The 19,264-nt window shown below is 40.2% G+C and overlaps 1 protein-coding gene across 2 annotated transcripts; it reads left to right on the forward strand.

The window, feature by feature from the left end:
- Positions 1 to 882: 882 nt before the first annotated feature.
- On the forward strand, positions 883 to 11,880 carry eif2ak1 (eukaryotic translation initiation factor 2-alpha kinase 1). Of its 2 annotated transcripts, none has more exons than XM_063003179.1 (15): positions 883 to 1,086; positions 3,172 to 3,339; positions 4,435 to 4,571; positions 4,650 to 4,693; positions 4,811 to 4,910; positions 5,009 to 5,089; positions 5,597 to 5,693; positions 5,853 to 5,913; positions 6,726 to 7,032; positions 7,618 to 7,732; positions 7,914 to 8,008; positions 8,647 to 8,776; positions 10,089 to 10,168; positions 10,321 to 10,554; positions 11,184 to 11,880. In XM_063003179.1, exons 1-15 carry the CDS (start codon positions 897 to 899, stop codon positions 11,301 to 11,303), a joined length of 1,959 nt encoding a protein of 652 aa, XP_062859249.1. In that variant the 5' UTR covers positions 883 to 896; the 3' UTR covers positions 11,304 to 11,880. The 2 variants fall into 2 exon arrangements, with proteins under 2 accessions (XP_062859249.1, XP_062859250.1); XM_063003180.1 differs by lacking the exon at positions 883 to 1,086 and adding an exon at positions 2,903 to 2,966.
- The last annotated feature ends 7,384 nt before the right edge of the window (positions 11,881 to 19,264 follow it).

Here is a 19,264-nt window from a genome sequence, read left to right on the forward strand (position 1 = left end):
TTAGCTTATTTTGTGCTGCACCGAGTCATATATATTTGTACTTTTTTAATATTTATGATCTTATTTTTATTTTATTATTGCTGCTGGTCTCACTGAGAGGAACCAAACAAAGTTTCATTGTATAACTACAATGACAATAAAGTCTATCTTATCTTATCTTTTCTTATCCTAATAATAATTTTTTTAGTAATAATACTTAACATGTTATACTTCTCATATAACTGTGACAGTTTCATTTGTTGTCTGTTTCACCATTGCTTTTTCCTAGTTAGGGTTATGCAAACTCCTCACAGAAAGGACCCAGACTGTTCCATCTGGGAATCAAACCCAGGACCTTCTTGCTGTGAGGCGACAGTGCTACTCGCCCATGTTTCAATTTACAACTAAAATTGCATTATTAGTTCTTTAGGGTTTCTAATCAAGCAGGAAATTAACTAAAATGTAAACAAAAAATGAAACCGAGGTCTTCAGGAATCTGGAGCTGTGTGGTACAAACGCTGTCTATACTGTACCACCATACTGACGTCTTCTTGTGAAATTGCTCTGGTTGAAAAAGATACTTGCAGAATGACTGATTAATTTTGAACTCATCTCTGAAGTGGATACTCCCAAAAATACATGTACAACTGTAAATGTAATGTACCGTCATATTATCCCGTGAAGCTGAAAGTGAGCTGCATTTCAGAATGTATTCAGCTCTATTTCTCGTAAGTATCTTTTGAGACGCTCCCTTACTTCTGACTCCAGCAATATGGCGACACTTCATTTGCTTTGACAAGTTACTGGTTGTTGATCTTTTTTTAACTTGTGCTGGTATTTCACTAGATTGGTGTATTTTAATATGCTGAACCCCTTTGTGGAAACGTTAAAAAGCTTGTAAAGTGAAGACACATGTTATGGCAGATGAAAGTTTCAGTAGTCTTACTGGCAGTGTTGGTGCTGGTGTATCTAGTGGTTTAGTTGCTGGAAGTGCTGGTTTGTTGGTACAGAGAAGACTGGGTGTGTATTACACTGCTGCACAAGACGACTCAGGAGGAAGAGAAAACTTTGATTTCAACGATATCGACGATGATGTTCAGTTTGACAGTAAGACATTTTGCAACATTCATAAAAAAAGCTTGTGTGCACACAGTCACCCGTTAGTGACTATAAATAGGGCTAGGTTGACTGCATTCAATAGACTCAACCACAAGCATCACTATAATGTCTAGGGTTCTGTATAGATGTCAGAAATCAGATCACAAAGTTTCAGAATGCAAGACTACTTGGAGCTATTTACGATCAGTTCTCTCTAAGTACATTGTACATGGAACAGTGGTCTCAGTGCCAAGGCTGGGATTAAAATCCTAACAGTTTCTTTCATGCAGAGAAGCATTAAAAATATGTGCAACGAATTAGAAGCTGCGGCAGGACAGGTGACACAGTCAAGCGAGCTTTCCAATGTTGTTGTACTTGTACTAAGGATGCTCCTATTCCTTTTTTCAATTTCCATTTTGATTTAGATACCAATTTCAATTCAGATTACCACTGTAACCAGTTCAAATCTGCTAGTAATCTATGCAAAACAACAAAGCCTTGGTAGTGCTTTGCTTAAAGAATTGCTTTAACTGGGGCAATCAACTTTCCATCCATCAACAGCATATTTTGTTAAAAATGTGTTAAATTTTATTCAGTCCAGCAACTTGGGTCAGCATCAGCCAGTACAGGAACATCTCTTATAGCAACACGCAAGTTACAGTCAGTGACTGAGTAGTCAAGTATACCAACGTGGTATCATATTAATGTTAACATAGCCTAAGACCGTATGTGGTACCGTATGTGTGTTTGCTGGAATCATGTAAAATTTAATTCACAACATTAAGATAAAAAAAAAGAATTTTGGTGTAAAATACAGTCGTCAGTTGCTTATTTTTACAAAACAGCTTTGAGATCTCACACACAGAGCCATATCATGTGCAGAGAGACATGCTATGCTTTATGCTTTATATGAACCCCCTCCCCCCCAAAACACACACAACACACATAACACACATGTGACCATATCACAGTGGCAATGAGAACAAACCCCTTATGAACCCATCTGCCTCAGACACACCCAGTTATGTCTGTTGGATGCCTGAAGTACTGCTTCTGACCCCACAGTTATGAGATAGTGTATTAGTTTTACTCCATATTATTGTCTATCGTTTTGGAATGGGATTGTCAACAAGCTTATGGCCAGGTGCTTGTCTACTTCTGTCTATATAGTTTTGTCATGCTCTTTGTTGCATTTTTTTTCAATGAAGCGAAAAGATGAAGCAGTACTAGCTTGAGCACTTAAGTACTAGTAACAAGTTTGCCAAGTTTGCTTTAAACCAGTAGAACTTTATTCCTGCAATACATTTCCAAATGTTGGGGCAGGTCGTGTTTACCACTGCACAAGGTGTGGTCATGCAGGGATCAGTATCACATACAAAGAGTCACACACTGATCTCCGTTATTCACCGTGTCTGTGCTGATGCCGCAATGTTAGACCGAGGTGCCACTCGAGTGTCCAGGACTAAATCTTTCCTAAATAATTCATTTTGTCTTGAATTAGTAAATTTTATACTGAATTATTACAAATATTTAACAGTAAGCCGGACCTAATTCTCAGAAACAAATTATGTAAAAAGTTTGCTTATATGAGCAATATTTTTTATTTGTAACTATCTAGATCCTAGTCATAAAAACACAATGTTATTGCACCAGTTGATTTGTACCAATCTTATAAAGTTGTTCTTAAACTCCCTAGAGGTGTGGTTTAACATGTTCCACACAGATAAGCGCAGCCTGCCCATGTCTGCTTGTGGCTGTGCAGCCAAGATGTAGCATTGTACAAAGTGTTTGTATTAACTGAACATTAATTTATCAGAGTCTAGGGAGAGTCAAAATGGATTCAGAACAAAAAGACATTGTTAGCTTGATTGCCAAAGTTATTGCTGCAGGTAAGAAATGCACCAGTAATAAAATTAACCTGTATTTTTATCTGCTGCTTTTCTTGAGTGATATTTATTCAGATCTTGGTAAGTTTGGTTACAGCTTGTATAGCGATTTTTCATCAGATGTTAACATATTAGTAGGGATTATATTTGAGAACCTTACCTGCAGACCGTCTTACTCTTCGTGTATTTCTTTAATATGTTATCACAGCTTCAGATTCAGACAACAACTGTGAGGTGCTAATGGCGGGGAGACAGTACCCATCCATTCAGGAGTTTGCTTCTGCCATCCCTAACCACCTGCTGCTGGGCTCTCTGCTGGAACACCTCTGCTTTGTGTATGAGAAAGACCCGGCACAGTCTCGCATGCTGTTCAAGGGTAAGTTTGCTTATTGAGTGTCAATAAAATACTTAGTTTAGGGCCAGTTTTTTTTCTTTTTTCAAATCGTGCTAACACTATTTTCATGTTGTTCAAGTTTTTTATACTCTGTAACCAAAATTTTGATCTATGTTAAAAAATTACTTTTTAAAAGTAAAACTAACATTTACTCCCACCCACAGAAATCCAAGTAGCTTATCAGAAGAGGCAGTTTATAAACAGCTACAAGGAGGACACACTTGAGTTATTGATCGGTATGGGCAAATGGCCTGAGTATAAATATGTAGGGAGTTTCCCCCCACAGGCCTGTGGATAAATATGTAGGGAGTTTCCCATATTGGCCAAAAGATTGCAATGACAATAACAAGGTGGATAATCCTTTCAAATAATTTGTTAAATAAAAAAATTTGTCATGTCAACACCTTTATTTCATTATAGAATATAGGGGAATTTTACAAAATTCAACATGGCACGACTACTAAAAATAGATACCCTCTACTCTTGCCCTTTCTGTAGTAAGTAAATGTGAAGTACATTTTCTTGAGTTCACCATCATTTAAAGGCAAGAAAATACACCAACTGAAAACTTGGGTGAAAACTGCTGCCCGTCTTACTTTGACCGGGTTCAAGTGATGCTTGTTGTCATGGTAACAAGTACAGTAAGTGGTACTGTACACATGCGCATAATTTTGGATGAGATTACTTTTAGCGTGCATGTAGACAGTAGAGTGAACATATAAACATACAAGAAATTTGACTTTGGTTATACAGAATGCCAGCAGTGCACGAAAAATACAATAAGGACAGTCACACACACACTCACACACATATACTCTTTCTCTAACACACACATTCATACCTGTAAACAGTTAGCATGTGTAATTCACATTATGGGTTAAAGTTCTGTGCAATATAAAAAACTATAGAAAAATAGAAAAATATATAAAGAAAATAGAATATAAATGTGAGTAATTGTGACAACATACAAACAATATATAATATATAAAACTGGATTTTTGGACCTTTGCCTTTTAACTGTATCCTTCTACATCCTAACTGTTATAGTTGGTTTTCTTCTGGTTAAAATCTTTTCAGTGATTGGTCAGCGTCTAGCAGCAATGAACCTCCTCTCTCCACTGGCCATCAACGATGAGTTCAGTTCAGTGCGACTGCAGCACAGACGAGCTTTTGTTGAACTTCTCCATGCAGCCAGTTCCTCACCCTTTCATCAGGTAAACAGAGTAACCGAGCTTAACTGACGGCTGGTCCTGGAAGAATAAAATGATTCAGTTGTTGTTGTTTCTGGACAGGATAACAGGTACTTGAATACTGACAGCCAGAATCCTGTGCTAAGGTAATTATGCTTTCTGTAATATATGCTAGGACTTTCTCGCCATCTTTGTTTGTGTGTGTGTGTGTTTATACACTTGATTTTTTTATAACTGGAAGATGTATTCTTTCTACACCTCAGAACAAAAGATGGGCTTTTCCAAGCACAAACCTCTCGCTACCTCAGTGAATTTGATAAAATCTCAACTTTGGGCAAAGGATCATATGGAAAAGTCTTTAAGGTTTGGGAATGAAAGTTTTCAAGTTGAAACCAAAATCACCTAAATGTTTACTTTACTGTTTTAATTTAATGTTTGTTTTTATGTAATGTGGTTTTCAGGTGAAAAACAAATTGGATGGTCAGGAATACGCTGTGAAGAAAATACTCATCAGGAATGTGACAAGGGATGATTGTATGAAGGTAAAGTTTGTCTTTTTGTTCATCTTATACCATCATGTAAAAAATGATAATGCCCCTTGATAATGTTTCATATCAATTTCTTTTTTTTTTTTTTTTCTATTTTATTTATGCATTTTCTCCCAATTTAATGTAGTCAATTTGTCTTCCGCTGCTGGGGGATCCCTGATTGCAGTCGAGGTGGGTATATTGCTGCTCACGCCTCCTCCGACCCACGTACAGCCCTTAGCAGAACCCTTTTCACCTATGCATTCTGCACAGGCGCCTCTCTATCTGCCAATCAGGGTCCTTACACAGCGTTTGAAGACCCCACCCACATAGTCCGGTCATCCCGCACTAGCAGAAAGGTGTCTGCTGCAGGCACTGCCAATTATGCTTGCTAATTATGCTTGATGGTGCCCAGCCAACCGGTGTCAATGCCGAGTTTTGAACTGAGGAGTTGCTAGCGGAATATCCTGCTGCGCCACCTGGACTCGTTTCATATTAATTTCTTGTATATTTATGTCATAGGTTCTTCGGGAGGTCAAAGTGCTTTCCAGTCTTCAGCATCCCAATATAGTCGGCTATCACACTGCATGGATGGAGCATGTACAGCCTGCTGTAAACAGTAAGTTGCTTATTAAACCACCCTGTATTCGGTTATGTATTTAGATTTGTATGTTGGATTTGGTTGCATAATTTAATTAGGAGGTTTCCATTGAATGACATATGGTACAATCTTTTTTTATATGTTGTCAAAATAAAATGCCATGCCCTTGTATTTTAGATAATAAACAAGTCTTCTCAACTACAATTCCAGCTTTAGAAGCCTCATTACAAATAGAAAGGTAAGAGATCATGGCATCAATCACTTGTCTTGGGAAAAACAAAACTTTCATTTACTTTTCCTCACCGCCACATTGTTTGTTTGTTTATTGGAATTTTAACGTCATGTTTTACACTTTGGTTACATTCATGACAGAAAAGGTAGTTACTGGTTACACATAATTCATCAGTTCACAAGTTTAATGTCAAACACAGTCATGGACAATTTTGTATCTCCAAATCTTTGGACTGTGGGAGGAAACTGGCGCTCCCGGAGGAAACCCACGCAGACACGGGGAGAACATGCTCCACACAGAAAGGACCTGGACCGCCCCACCTGGCTGTTTAAATCACTAATTAAACTCAACAGTGTTATAACAAACCGTGGCTGGGAATCGGAAAGAGCAAAATTGCTCACCCTACTGCACCTAACTTCCAATGTTATAGCTTTCAATTTTCATGTAGCACTGGGGTGGCACTGAGGCCTGTTACGCTACCCCAGCACCACTGATATCCAGGTTCAAATCTCAGCTTTGCTGTCTGCTAGTCGGGCTATGTCTTGTGGGGGATGGCCAAAGCAGGCTTTAAATTCCTGCATTGTATTCCTGCGTTGTGGCCAGTGTTACCCGGCTCTTTAGGGCAGTTGTAGCCTAGCGGTTAAGGTACTGGACTAGTAACCAAAGGTCGCTGGTTCAAATACCATCACTGCCACTGGGGGAAATTCTGCCAATATTTTTACCCAGTATTGGTTGAATTTGATTTATTAATTTGATCAGCTGTTATGGTTAGAGTATACACTTTAATTTGATTCTAATTTGATACATCTGTTTTTCAGACTTGTGGAGGAGGGCAGCAGTAGCACAACTGGGTCATCCATTGTTTTTGAAAGTTCTGAATGTTCAAAAGACAGAAAGTCTACATCTGAGAATATGTCTGTGAACTCTACCACAGCAAAAGAGGAGATTCAGGCTGTGTGCCTCAAAAATGTGCGCCAACCACAGAACTTTGTTCCATGTGTGTTTCTGGGAAAAACTTACTCTGCTGTGGATGCCTGTCCAGCCCTTAGCTTGGACAAATCAACACTATCAGAAGATGACCTCAGTCAAAACAGTCAACACTGGGCTAAAAAAGATCCAAATGAGGCACGTCGGGCATTATATTTAAAATATATCTATCTCTTTAAATCTAATAGTTACGATGGCGTATTAGGGCCACTTTAAAGAAAAATATTTGTAAGTTTCGATTTCGAAAATAAAGGCGAAATAATCCTTATGGACTTGTACGCTAAACTAAAGCTGTATGGCATCGCTATAAATGGTTGCATTGACGGGTTTAGTCATCATGTCATGTGGATGGAAGCGTACAATACGAACAATGACCCCAAAAGTAATTGTGGATTATTGAATAACTACAGTAACGCATAGGCTGCCCTCAGCGCTTGCGTGATGATCCAGCTACTGAGACCTGTGCTTCTGAACTGACAAGCCTACGACGGCTGCACACTCTTTGGCCATAATATTTCCACTTTATTCTCATAATAATTTTGACTTTAATCTCGAAATAATTTAGACTTTATTTTCATAATCATTTTGACTTTATTCTCATAATCATTTTGACTTTATTCTCGAAATTAAAACTGTAAAATATTTTTACAGTGGCCCCAGTACGCCGTCGTAAATGGTCATGTTTTAATGTGCTGTTGTTGTTTGTTGTTGGCATATATTCAGCAGGTTCAGTTCCACTTGATGCTCTACATTCAGATGCAGCTGTGTGAACGTTCTTTAAAAGACTGGATTCAGGAAAGAAACTTTAGGCCCGAGTCAGAACTCACAACATTATCGGGTAAGTTTAGTATTACTTACAAACACAGAGTACCCATTAACACATCAAAGTCTAGAGTGGTTTGTCTCATATTATATTCATTAAATTTATGAAAAAATGCATTCTTTTGTGGTTTGCATTTTATATTAAACATTGATATTTAAATTAAATAATAATGTTAAATATTTGTATTTATTTCCAGATGCTTTTCAGTCTGAAGCATCTAATATTTTGAAGAAAATACTTGAAGGGGTGGAGTACATTCACTCCTGTGGCATCATGCACAGAGACCTTAAGGTAGGTTTATATGATTTTATATTAAACTGTTAGATATATATGGCCAAAAGTATTTGGATATCCTGTTTCAAAACAAATGGTATTAAAATGGAGCAAACAATTTTAACTTTTTTTTCAAGGACCCTTCTTACTCACTCTGCTCTGTAGAATCTGTGGTTTGCAAGATGTAAACAAAGCATCCACAAGGGGGCAATCGTGTACAATTTTATTTAAATGTTATTATTTTTCTCTGTGGCCGATTTTTTGACTCGGGACCCAGGGTTTGAAAAACCCTCAAATAGAGTGAACTAGCAACAGCCAGGCTTCTGAGAAGGCTTCTCGCAAGACTTTAAAGTATGTCTGTTTTTGTGCAGGAAAGGGCCTTCCCTAAACTGTTGCTGCAAGGTTGGAAACATAATTTCCCTTATATAACTGCACTAGTGCACATTTAATGACTTGAGTTATAGTAGTCATATATTAATCATTCTTCACAGTAAAACTGAGAGATCATTTCTGTTATCTATGTTTTAAATGTAGTCATTTGTACGCTGAGCATGGGGTGGCACTGTTTTCAATTTATTTAGTAGAATTTACACTCATTCTAGTGATTTCGATTTGATGAATAATTCATTATGCTGTGTTGATCTGTTTGTTTACAGCCAAGAAATATTTTCCTGCATGGGAACGAGTGTCATGTGAAAATAGGAGATTTTGGGCTGGCTTGTAAAGATATTGTACTAAATGACAATGAGCAGCTATCTTCCACTTCTCCTGTAGCTGTAAATACAGGTGAGAACTGAATTTCAGTGAGCCTAATTACTACACTGCTTAAATAAATAAAGGGAACATCTAATTATCACAGTAGAACATCAAGTCAGTTAAACCGCAGGGATCAATCTGTACACAGAGGAATCATGAGCAAATGTGAATCAATTGTACCTGCTTTTGTGCAAATGAAAGTGACAACAGTAAAGATTTTCACCTTGAACCATTCAGTCATTGAGATCCAACATGTGATTTAAGTGTTCCATTAATTTTCTTGATGATCTCTCAAACACCCCCAACTTTTTAGACTTTTTTTAGTTTTTAGGATTTGGGAAACTATAGTAGAAAACCTTTTGAAAAGGCTTAAAATATGCACCACTACCCTAGTTACATTCATTGCAAGTTGGTTAGAGATTATTAGAGATTTTATTTAAAATAAGAACTTACCTACTGCAGCTTTGTATATTATTTATGCTGTAATTAAGTATGGAAGCATGTATTTTCTTAATTGGCTTCACCTCTGAAAATACATTCCTGCACTTCTGGATCCAAACTATCCCCCTTTAATCACCCAATCAGCGCCCAGGTGGTGCAGCAGGACATTCCGCTAGCTCACCAACTCCAAGATTCTGAACTCCTCTGTTCGAAACTCGGCATTGCCACTGGTCGGCTGGGTGCCATCTGGTGGTCACAATTGGCAGTGCCTGCAGCAGATACTAATTGGCCACCATATCTGCAGGGTGGGGGCTGGACTATGTGTGGGTATGATCTTCATACGCTGTGTAAGGACCCTGATTGGCGGAATGCAGGGGCGAGAAGAGGAGGGCTGTACACATGTCGGCAGAGGTGTGTACAGTGACGTGCTCTTCTCGGATACAATCAGGTAACCCTCAGCAGCGGAAGACAAATTGAGTGCGCTAAATCGGGAGGAAAATGGGGAGAAAATGCATTTAAAAAAAAGAGCTGGATCACCACAAACCCCCTCTAACACGTGTCAATCTGCAGCTGCTTCACCTGCCAGTGTTGGGTTCCGTAACCCCTGGAAAAAAAAACCCACACAGACACTACGACTAAAAGTCTACACACCCCTGTTAAAATCCCATGTTTATTTGTGATACAAAGATACAAGATGGGACTTTCTCCTTATTTAATGTGATATATAATCTGTACAATGCAATTGAAAAAACCCCAAACTGAACTGTTTCAATATTAATTAAAACCTTTCTATAAAGTGCTAACAAAGGTATATCGGGGCATTTGTGTTGATTTTGTAATCTTGATTTGTTCTGCGTCTGACCATGATGTCAGTCTGACCTTTATAAATGTTGTTTTGCAGAGATTGTGCACACTACAGGAGTGGGTACGTTTGTCTATGCCTCTCCAGAGCAGCTGGAGGGCTCTAATTATGACTCAAAGGTACTTAGCTTATCTACTTGCTTTAAATGAGACTAAATTTGTATAAGTAATAATAATGTATACTTTCTATAATTCACTTTGTAAAGAAAAGCAGTTATACATTTTATTACAATGCTTACGGTTTACATTTCTTTTATCTTCTGTTTGTGCAGTCTGATATGTATAGTGTTGGGGTGATTGCTGTTGAGCTGTTCCAGCCTTTTCAGACAGAGATGGAGCGTGTCCACACACTTGGGCACCTGAGGCAGGGGAAGGTACCAGACACCCTGTCTATAAACTGGCCAGTCTTGACCAAGTATGTTAGATTGCTGACCAGCTCTGACACATCTGTGAGACCAAGTGCTTCTGAACTACTTCAAAGTGATCTTTTCAGCGACAAAGACATGGTATGATGGTTGTTTTAGAACTTTAATTTTCTCCCTATCTATTCATATGCAATTATCTGATTGTATTTAGCCTCTACTGCTGATGACATCCACTCCTGACCTAAAAGGGCTGTAGCTAACACATGGTGTGGTGGTGTATATTGGGATTCTAGAGAGACATTTGTCAAGTCAATGAATATTTCTGTAAGGTAATGCCAGGTCTTGTTCTGCATGTGCAACAACAGTGTGAAGTATGTGTGATTTACTTGCCTGCAGTCCACATCTGTCTCCTACTGACCGAATGAACAACTCATTTTCCTCTGGTAAAATGCAAGGTCTCTAAAGACATGGATCAACAAGTGGTTGTGGATTCCAGTGGCCTTCACAGAGCTTTGATCTCAACTCCATTAAATAAATTTTATGAGCCTCCAGCATCAGCGTCTAACCTCTCAAATGCACTTTTGACTAAACGGGCACTTTTGACTAAATTCCCACAAACACACTCCAAAATCTCAGTTTAGAAAGAATGATGTGGTACTAGGCCTTTATCTCTCAGAAATGTGGTTAATCCATATGATGGGACTATGGTCACATTGTGAATGGACTGTGAATGGAGTTGAATTTAATACAAGAATTGATTTTATTTTCAGGAAATCCACAATTTGCAGAGGAAGATTGATGAACAAGAGGAGGAACTTCTTCAACTCAGAAGACAGATAAGCGAGCTGCAGAGCTCCCAAAGTCATGCAGACAAACCAGAAAAGACTTAGCTCTAATCATTGCTTATACTTTGCTAAACCCATGTTAAACAGAACAAAATCATGGTTATTACCTAACAGTGAAAACTCAAACTTATATAGGAAAATCTCACTTTTTGTATATTGTCTGTCTTCAACAACTCTGAACTAGCTAGTGTCTTTTCTCACTTTGTACTGATAAAATGTGATTTCATAAATGTAAACAAACTTTTTATCACACTGGTTTACAATTGGGCAAAAGCAAGTGGACGAAGTGTGTTTTCAAAGTTGATTTAGTCCAAATTTGCCATCCTACTCTACTGTACATTTATTAATTTATTTATTTTAACCAACCACTTCATCCTGGTTAGGATCACAGACACACTGGACAGGGCACCAATCCATAGTGGCTTGACTGTACATTATAATTATACAGCAGAAGTGATGGAAGTAAAGTCTTCATGCTACCATTTATACAAGCATTCAATGGTTGGAAAATGCTTTCAGTTTCTCTTTGTTAATATTTTTCAGTCCTGCAGTTACTGCTTTGTAAAGATGGTGTGAATGGGTGTGAGTGAAGCTTTAATTTAAAATTGTTTAGTTGATAAAACCAGTCTGTGTCTTGAGGTGCAAACTACATACATTATATTTTCCAGCACTTTTAACTGCCAAGCTAATAATAATTTGAATTTGAAATGCTTATAACATATGCACATACAACAGAACGTATAGTGTACCTTGCCTGTAAAATTTCTTCATATCCCTTTGAAATGGTCACCTTTTGTGTCTTGGAAAACTCACAAAAATACCTTTCTCCAGCTTTTCACATATTGCCTTACAACATTCAAGTAATGAGAAACAAGAACATGTTCTGAATTTCATTTAAAAAGGAAACCTAGAATAACATGGTTATTAGTGATTAGTCCTTATTTAGTACTGTATAGAGACGACTATTAATTTAATTACAGACAATCTGTTGGAATATGTGGAATATGGAAAATGCACACCTAGATTGGGGAACATCTGCCAATTTTGCTTTGAATTGTTTGAGTTCAGTCAGATTTGGTGATGACGGCAATGAGCTGCTCTCTTTCAATACATCCAGAGATTCTCTTTTGGATTTAGGTCAGGGCTTTAACTTGACCACTAAAGAAACTATAGTGATGTAGTATAAATGTACAAGAAGTCTTAATAAACCGAGAAATATTAATTAATACAAACAATTTACATAAGTTTACATAATTTCTAGTTTAAATTAAAAACATCTGGTTGCCTTGACAAATGTTCATGAACACCATTACTCAACCCCCAGCCTCAGTACTTGATGGAGCATCCTTTTGCCTTGATAATCTCCAAATCAAGCAAAGCTTGGATAATGGATCTGGAGTGGAATATTCTTTAGTGGAAGTTCCAGTCAGGAGTAAAACAAGGAGCTGCTCATGGGTTCATCATGCTCATGCTTTCAGAAGAGCACAGGCGGGCCCGGTGCTGGTTGGCTGTGGGCGCAGTTACCCGGATGTAGCAGTGGGGAAACTACGTCATTGTTCACCGCCGGACGCTCTGTGGATATTATAATGGACGAACGTAGCTAAATCTTATTAACAGAAATACAGGTAAGTGCGCTAATGTAATTTATTACGTCTTATATTTGGCGGTTATACCACGTTATGTTGTGTGTGGCGGGTTTAATATGAATGTGGCTGGAAACGCCGGTTTGCGCGGTGTGTGTGTGTTGTCTCTAGTAGTATGCTAGCCAAGCTAACTGTCGGCTAACGCGCACCGGCGAATTTTAAATGTCGTGCTCCTCCTATTCCAGTCCCCACCGACTTTAACATTTAAACACTCAAACCCCGCGCTAATCTACCTGCTACGAGTCGGGGAGACCACACTCGGATGTGCAGGGATCAGTTTTCTTGTTCTGTCTCTGTTACACAGGCTATTTGTCTCGTGTTCACCCATGCTACTGACGTCCGAACCTGCACACTACTGTACTAAACAGTATGTCAGGATAGAGCACCACCATCACCACACACATCCAAGATCACATCCGAACCTGCACACTACTGTACTAAATAATATGTCAGGATAGAGCGGCACCATCACCACACACATCCAAGATCACATCCGAACCTGCACACTACTGTACTAAATAATATGTCAGGATAGAGCGGCACCATCACCACACACATCCAAGATCACATCCGAACCTGCACACTACTGTACTAAATAATATGTCAGGATAGAGCGCCACCATCACCACACATATCCAAGATCACATCCGAACCTGCACACTACTGTACTAAATAATATGTCAGGATAGAGCACCACCATCACCACACACATCCAACATCACATCCGAACCTGAACACTACTGTACTAAACAGTATGTCAGGATAGAGCACCACCATCACCACACATATCCAAGATCACATCCGAACCTGAACACTACTGTACTAAATAATATGTCAGGATAGAGCGCCACCATCACCACACACATCCAACATCACATCCGAACCTGAACACTACTGTACTAAATAATATGTCAGGATAGAGCGGCACCATCACCACACACATCCAACATCACATCCGAACCTGAACACTACTGTACTAAATAATATGTCAGGATAGAGCGCCACCATCACCACACACATCCAAGATCACATCCGAACCTGCACACTACTGTACTAAACAGTATGTCAGGATAGAGCACCACCATCACCACACACATCCAACATCACATCCGCACCTGAACACTACTGTACTAAATAATATGTCAGGATAGAGCACCACCATCACCACACATATCCAAGATCCCATCCGAACCTGAACACTACTGTACTAAATAATATGTCAGGATAGAGCACCACCATCACCACACATATCCAAGATCCCATCCGAACCTGAACACTACTGTACTAAATAATATGTCAGGATAGAGCGCCACCATCACCACACACATCCAAGATCCCATCCGAACCTGAACACTACTGTACTAAATAATATGTCAGGATAGAGCGCCACCATCACCACACACATCCAAGATCACATCCGAACCTGAACACTACTGTACTAAATAATATGTCAGGATAGAGCGCCACCATCACCACACACATCCAAGATCCCATCCGAACCTGCACACTACTGTACTAAATAATATGTCAGGATAGAGCGCCACCATCACCACACACATCCAAGATCACATCCGAACCTGAACACTACTGTACTAAATAATATGTCAGGATAGAGCGCCACCATCACCACACACATCCAAGATCACATCCGAACCTGAACACTACTGTACTAAATAATATGTCAGGATAGAGCGGCACCATCACCACACACATCCAAGATCACATCCGAACCTGCACACTACTGTACTAAATAATATGTCAGGATAGAGCGCCACCATCACCACACACATCCAAGATCCCATCCGAACCTGAACACTACTGTACTAAATAATATGTCAGGATAGAGCACCACCATCACCACACACATCCAAGATCCCATCCGAACCTGCACACTACTGTACTAAATAATATGTCAGGATAGAGCACCACCATCACCACACACATCCAAGATCCCATCCGAACCTGCACACTACTGTACTAAATAATATGTCAGGATAGAGCACCACCATCACCACACACATCCAAGATCCCATCCGAACCTGCACACTACTGTACTAAATAATATGTCAGGATAGAGCGGCACCATCACCACACACATCCAAGATCACATCCGAACCTGAACACTACTGTACTAAATAATATGTCAGGATAGAGCACCACCATCACCACACACATCCAAGATCCCATCCGAACCTGCACACTACTGTACTAAATAATATGTCAGGATAGAGCGGCACCATCACCACACACATCCAAGATCACATCCGAACCTGAACACTACTGTACTAAATAATATGTCAGGATAGAGCGCCACCATCACCACACATATCCAAGATCACATCCGAACCTGCACACTACTGTACTAAATAATATGTCAGGATAGAGCGGCACCATCACCACACACATCCAAGATCACATCCGAACCTGCACACTACTGTACTAAACAGTATGTCAGGATAGAGCGCCACCATCACCACACACATCCAAGATCACATCCGAACCTGAACACTACTGTACTAAATAATATGTCAGGATAGAGCACCACCATCACCACACACATCCAAGATCCCATCCGAACCTGCACACTACTGTACTAAATAATATGTCAGGATAGAGCACCACCATCACCACACACATCCAACATCACATCCGAACCTGAACACTACTGTACTAAATAATATGTCAGGATAGAGCACCACCATCACCACACACATCCAAGATCCCATCCGAACCTGCACACTACTGTACTAAATAATATGTCAGGATAGAGCGGCACCATCACCACACACATCCAAGATCACATCCGAACCTGAACACTACTGTACTAAATAATATGTCAGGATAGAGCACCACCATCACCACACACATCCAAGATCACATCCGAACCTGAACACTACTGTACTAAATAATATGTCAGGATAGAGCACCACCATCACCACACACATCCAAGATCCCATCCGAACCTGCACACTACTGTACTAAATAATATGTCAGGATAGAGCGGCACCATCACCACACACATCCAAGATCACATCCGAACCTGCACACTACTGTACTAAATAATATGTCAGGATAGAGCGCCACCATCACCACACATATCCAAGATCACATCCGAACCTGCACACTACTGTACTAAATAATATGTCAGGATAGAGCGGCACCATCACCACACACATCCAAGATCACATCCGAACCTGCACACTACTGTACTAAATAATATGTCAGGATAGAGCACCACCATCACCACACACATCCAAGATCCCATCCGAACCTGCACACTACTGTACTAAATAATATGTCAGGATAGAGCGGCACCATCACCACACACATCCAAGATCACATCCGAACCTGAACACTACTGTACTAAATAATATGTCAGGATAGAGCACCACCATCACCACACACATCCAAGATCACATCCGAACCTGAACACTACTGTACTAAATAATATGTCAGGATAGAGCACCACCATCACCACACACATCCAAGATCCCATCCGAACCTGCACACTACTGTACTAAATAATATGTCAGGATAGAGCGGCACCATCACCACACACATCCAAGATCACATCCGAACCTGCACACTACTGTACTAAATAATATGTCAGGATAGAGCGCCACCATCACCACACATATCCAAGATCACATCCGAACCTGAACACTACTGTACTAAATAATATGTCAGGATAGAGCGCCACCATCACCACACATATCCAAGATCACATCCGAACCTGAACACTACTGTACTAAATAATATGTCAGGATAGAGCGGCACCATCACCACACATATCCAAGATCACATCCGAACCTGCACACTACTGTACTAAATAATATGTCAGGATAGAGCGGCACCATCACCACACACATCCAAGATCCCATCCGAACCTGAACACTACTGTACTAAATAATATGTCAGGATAGAGCACCACCATCACCACACATATCCAAGATCACATCCGAACCTGAACACTACTGTACTAAATAATATGTCAGGATAGAGCGGCACCATCACCACACATATCCAAGATCACATCCGAACCTGAACACTACTGTACTAAATAATATGTCAGGATAGAGCGGCACCATCACCACACATATCCAAGATCACATCCGAACCTGAACACTACTGTACTAAATAATATGTCAGGATAGAGCGCCACCATCACCACACACATCCAAGATCACATCCGAACCTGAACACTACTGTACTAAATAATATGTCAGGATAGAGCACCACCATCACCACACATATCCAAGATCACATCCGAACCTGAACACTACTGTACTAAACAGTATGTCAGGATAGAGCACCACCATCACCACACACATCCAAGATCACATCCGAACCTGCACACTACTGTACTAAATAATATGTCAGGATAGAGCACCACCATCACCACACATATCCAAGATCACATCCGAACCTGAACACTACTGTACTAAATAATATGTCAGGATAGAGCACCACCATCACCACACACATCCAAGATCACATCCGAACCTGCACACTACTGTACTAAATAATATGTCAGGATAGAGCGGCACCATCACCACACACATCCAAGATCACCTCCGAACCTGCACACTACTGTACTAAATAATATGTCAGGATAGAGCGCCACCATCACCACACATATCCAAGATCACATCCGAACCTGCACACTACTGTACTAAATAATATGTCAGGATAGAGCGGCACCATCACCACACACATCCAAGATCACATCCGAACCTGCACACTACTGTACTAAATAATATGTCAGGATAGAGCGGCACCATCACCACACACATCCAAGATCCCATCCGAACCTGAACACTACTGTACTAAATAATATGTCAGGATAGAGCGCCACCATCACCACACACATCCAAGATCACATCCGAACCTGAACACTACTGTACTAAATAATATGTCAGGATAGAGCGCCACCATCACCACACACATCCAAGATCACATCCGAACCTGCACACTACTGTACTAAATAATATGTCAGGATAGAGCGCCACCATCACCACACACATCCAAGATCACATCCGAACCTGAACACTACTGTACTAAATAATATGTCAGGATAGAGCGGCACCATCACCACACACATCCAAGATCACATCCGAACCTGAACACTACTGTACTAAATAATATGTCAGGATAGAGCACCACCATCACCACACACATCCAAGATCCCATCCGAACCTGCACACTACTGTACTAAATAATATGTCAGGATAGAGCACCACCATCACCACACACATCCAAGATCCCATCCGAACCTGAACACTACTGTACTAAATAATATGTCAGGATAGAGCACCACCATCACCACACACATCCAAGATCCCATCCGAACCTGCACACTACTGTACTAAATAATATGTCAGGATAGAGCACCACCATCACCACACACATCCAAGATCCCATCCGAACCTGCACACTACTGTACTAAATAATATGTCAGGATAGAGCGGCACCATCACCACACACATCCAAGATCACATCCGAACCTGAACACTACTGTACTAAATAATATGTCAGGATAGAGCACCACCATCACCACACACATCCAAGATCACATCCGAACCTGAACACTACTGTACTAAATAATATGTCAGGATAGAGCACCACCATCACCACACACATCCAACATCACATCCGAACCTGCACACTACTGTACTAAATAATATGTCAGGATAGAGCACCACCATCACCACACACATCCAAGATCACATCCGAACCTGAACACTACTGTACTAAATAATATGTCAGGATAGAGCACCACCATCACCACACACATCCAAGATCACATCCGAACCTGAACACTACTGTACTAAATAATATGTCAGGATAGAGCACCACCATCACCACACACATCCAAGATCCCATCCGAACCTGCACACTACTGTACTAAATAATATGTCAGGATAGAGCGGCACCATCACCACACACATCCAAGATCACATCCGAACCTGCACACTACTGTACTAAATAATATGTCAGGATAGAGCGCCACCATCACCACACATATCCAAGATCACATCCGAACCTGCACACTACTGTACTAAATAATATGTCAGGATAGAGCGGCACCATCACCACACACATCCAAGATCACATCCGAACCTGCACACTACTGTACTAAACAGTATGTCAGGATAGAGCGCCACCATCACCACACATATCCAAGATCACATCCGAACCTGAACACTACTGTACTAAATAATATGTCAGGATAGAGCGGCACCATCACCACACATATCCAAGATCACATCCGAACCTGCACACTACTGTACTAAATAATATGTCAGGATAGAGCGGCACCATCACCACACATATCCAAGATCACATCCGAACCTGAACACTACT

Source organism: Trichomycterus rosablanca, chromosome 10 (assembly GCF_030014385.1).
Source record: "Trichomycterus rosablanca isolate fTriRos1 chromosome 10, fTriRos1.hap1, whole genome shotgun sequence".
NCBI classification, from domain to species: domain Eukaryota; kingdom Metazoa; phylum Chordata; class Actinopteri; order Siluriformes; family Trichomycteridae; genus Trichomycterus; species Trichomycterus rosablanca.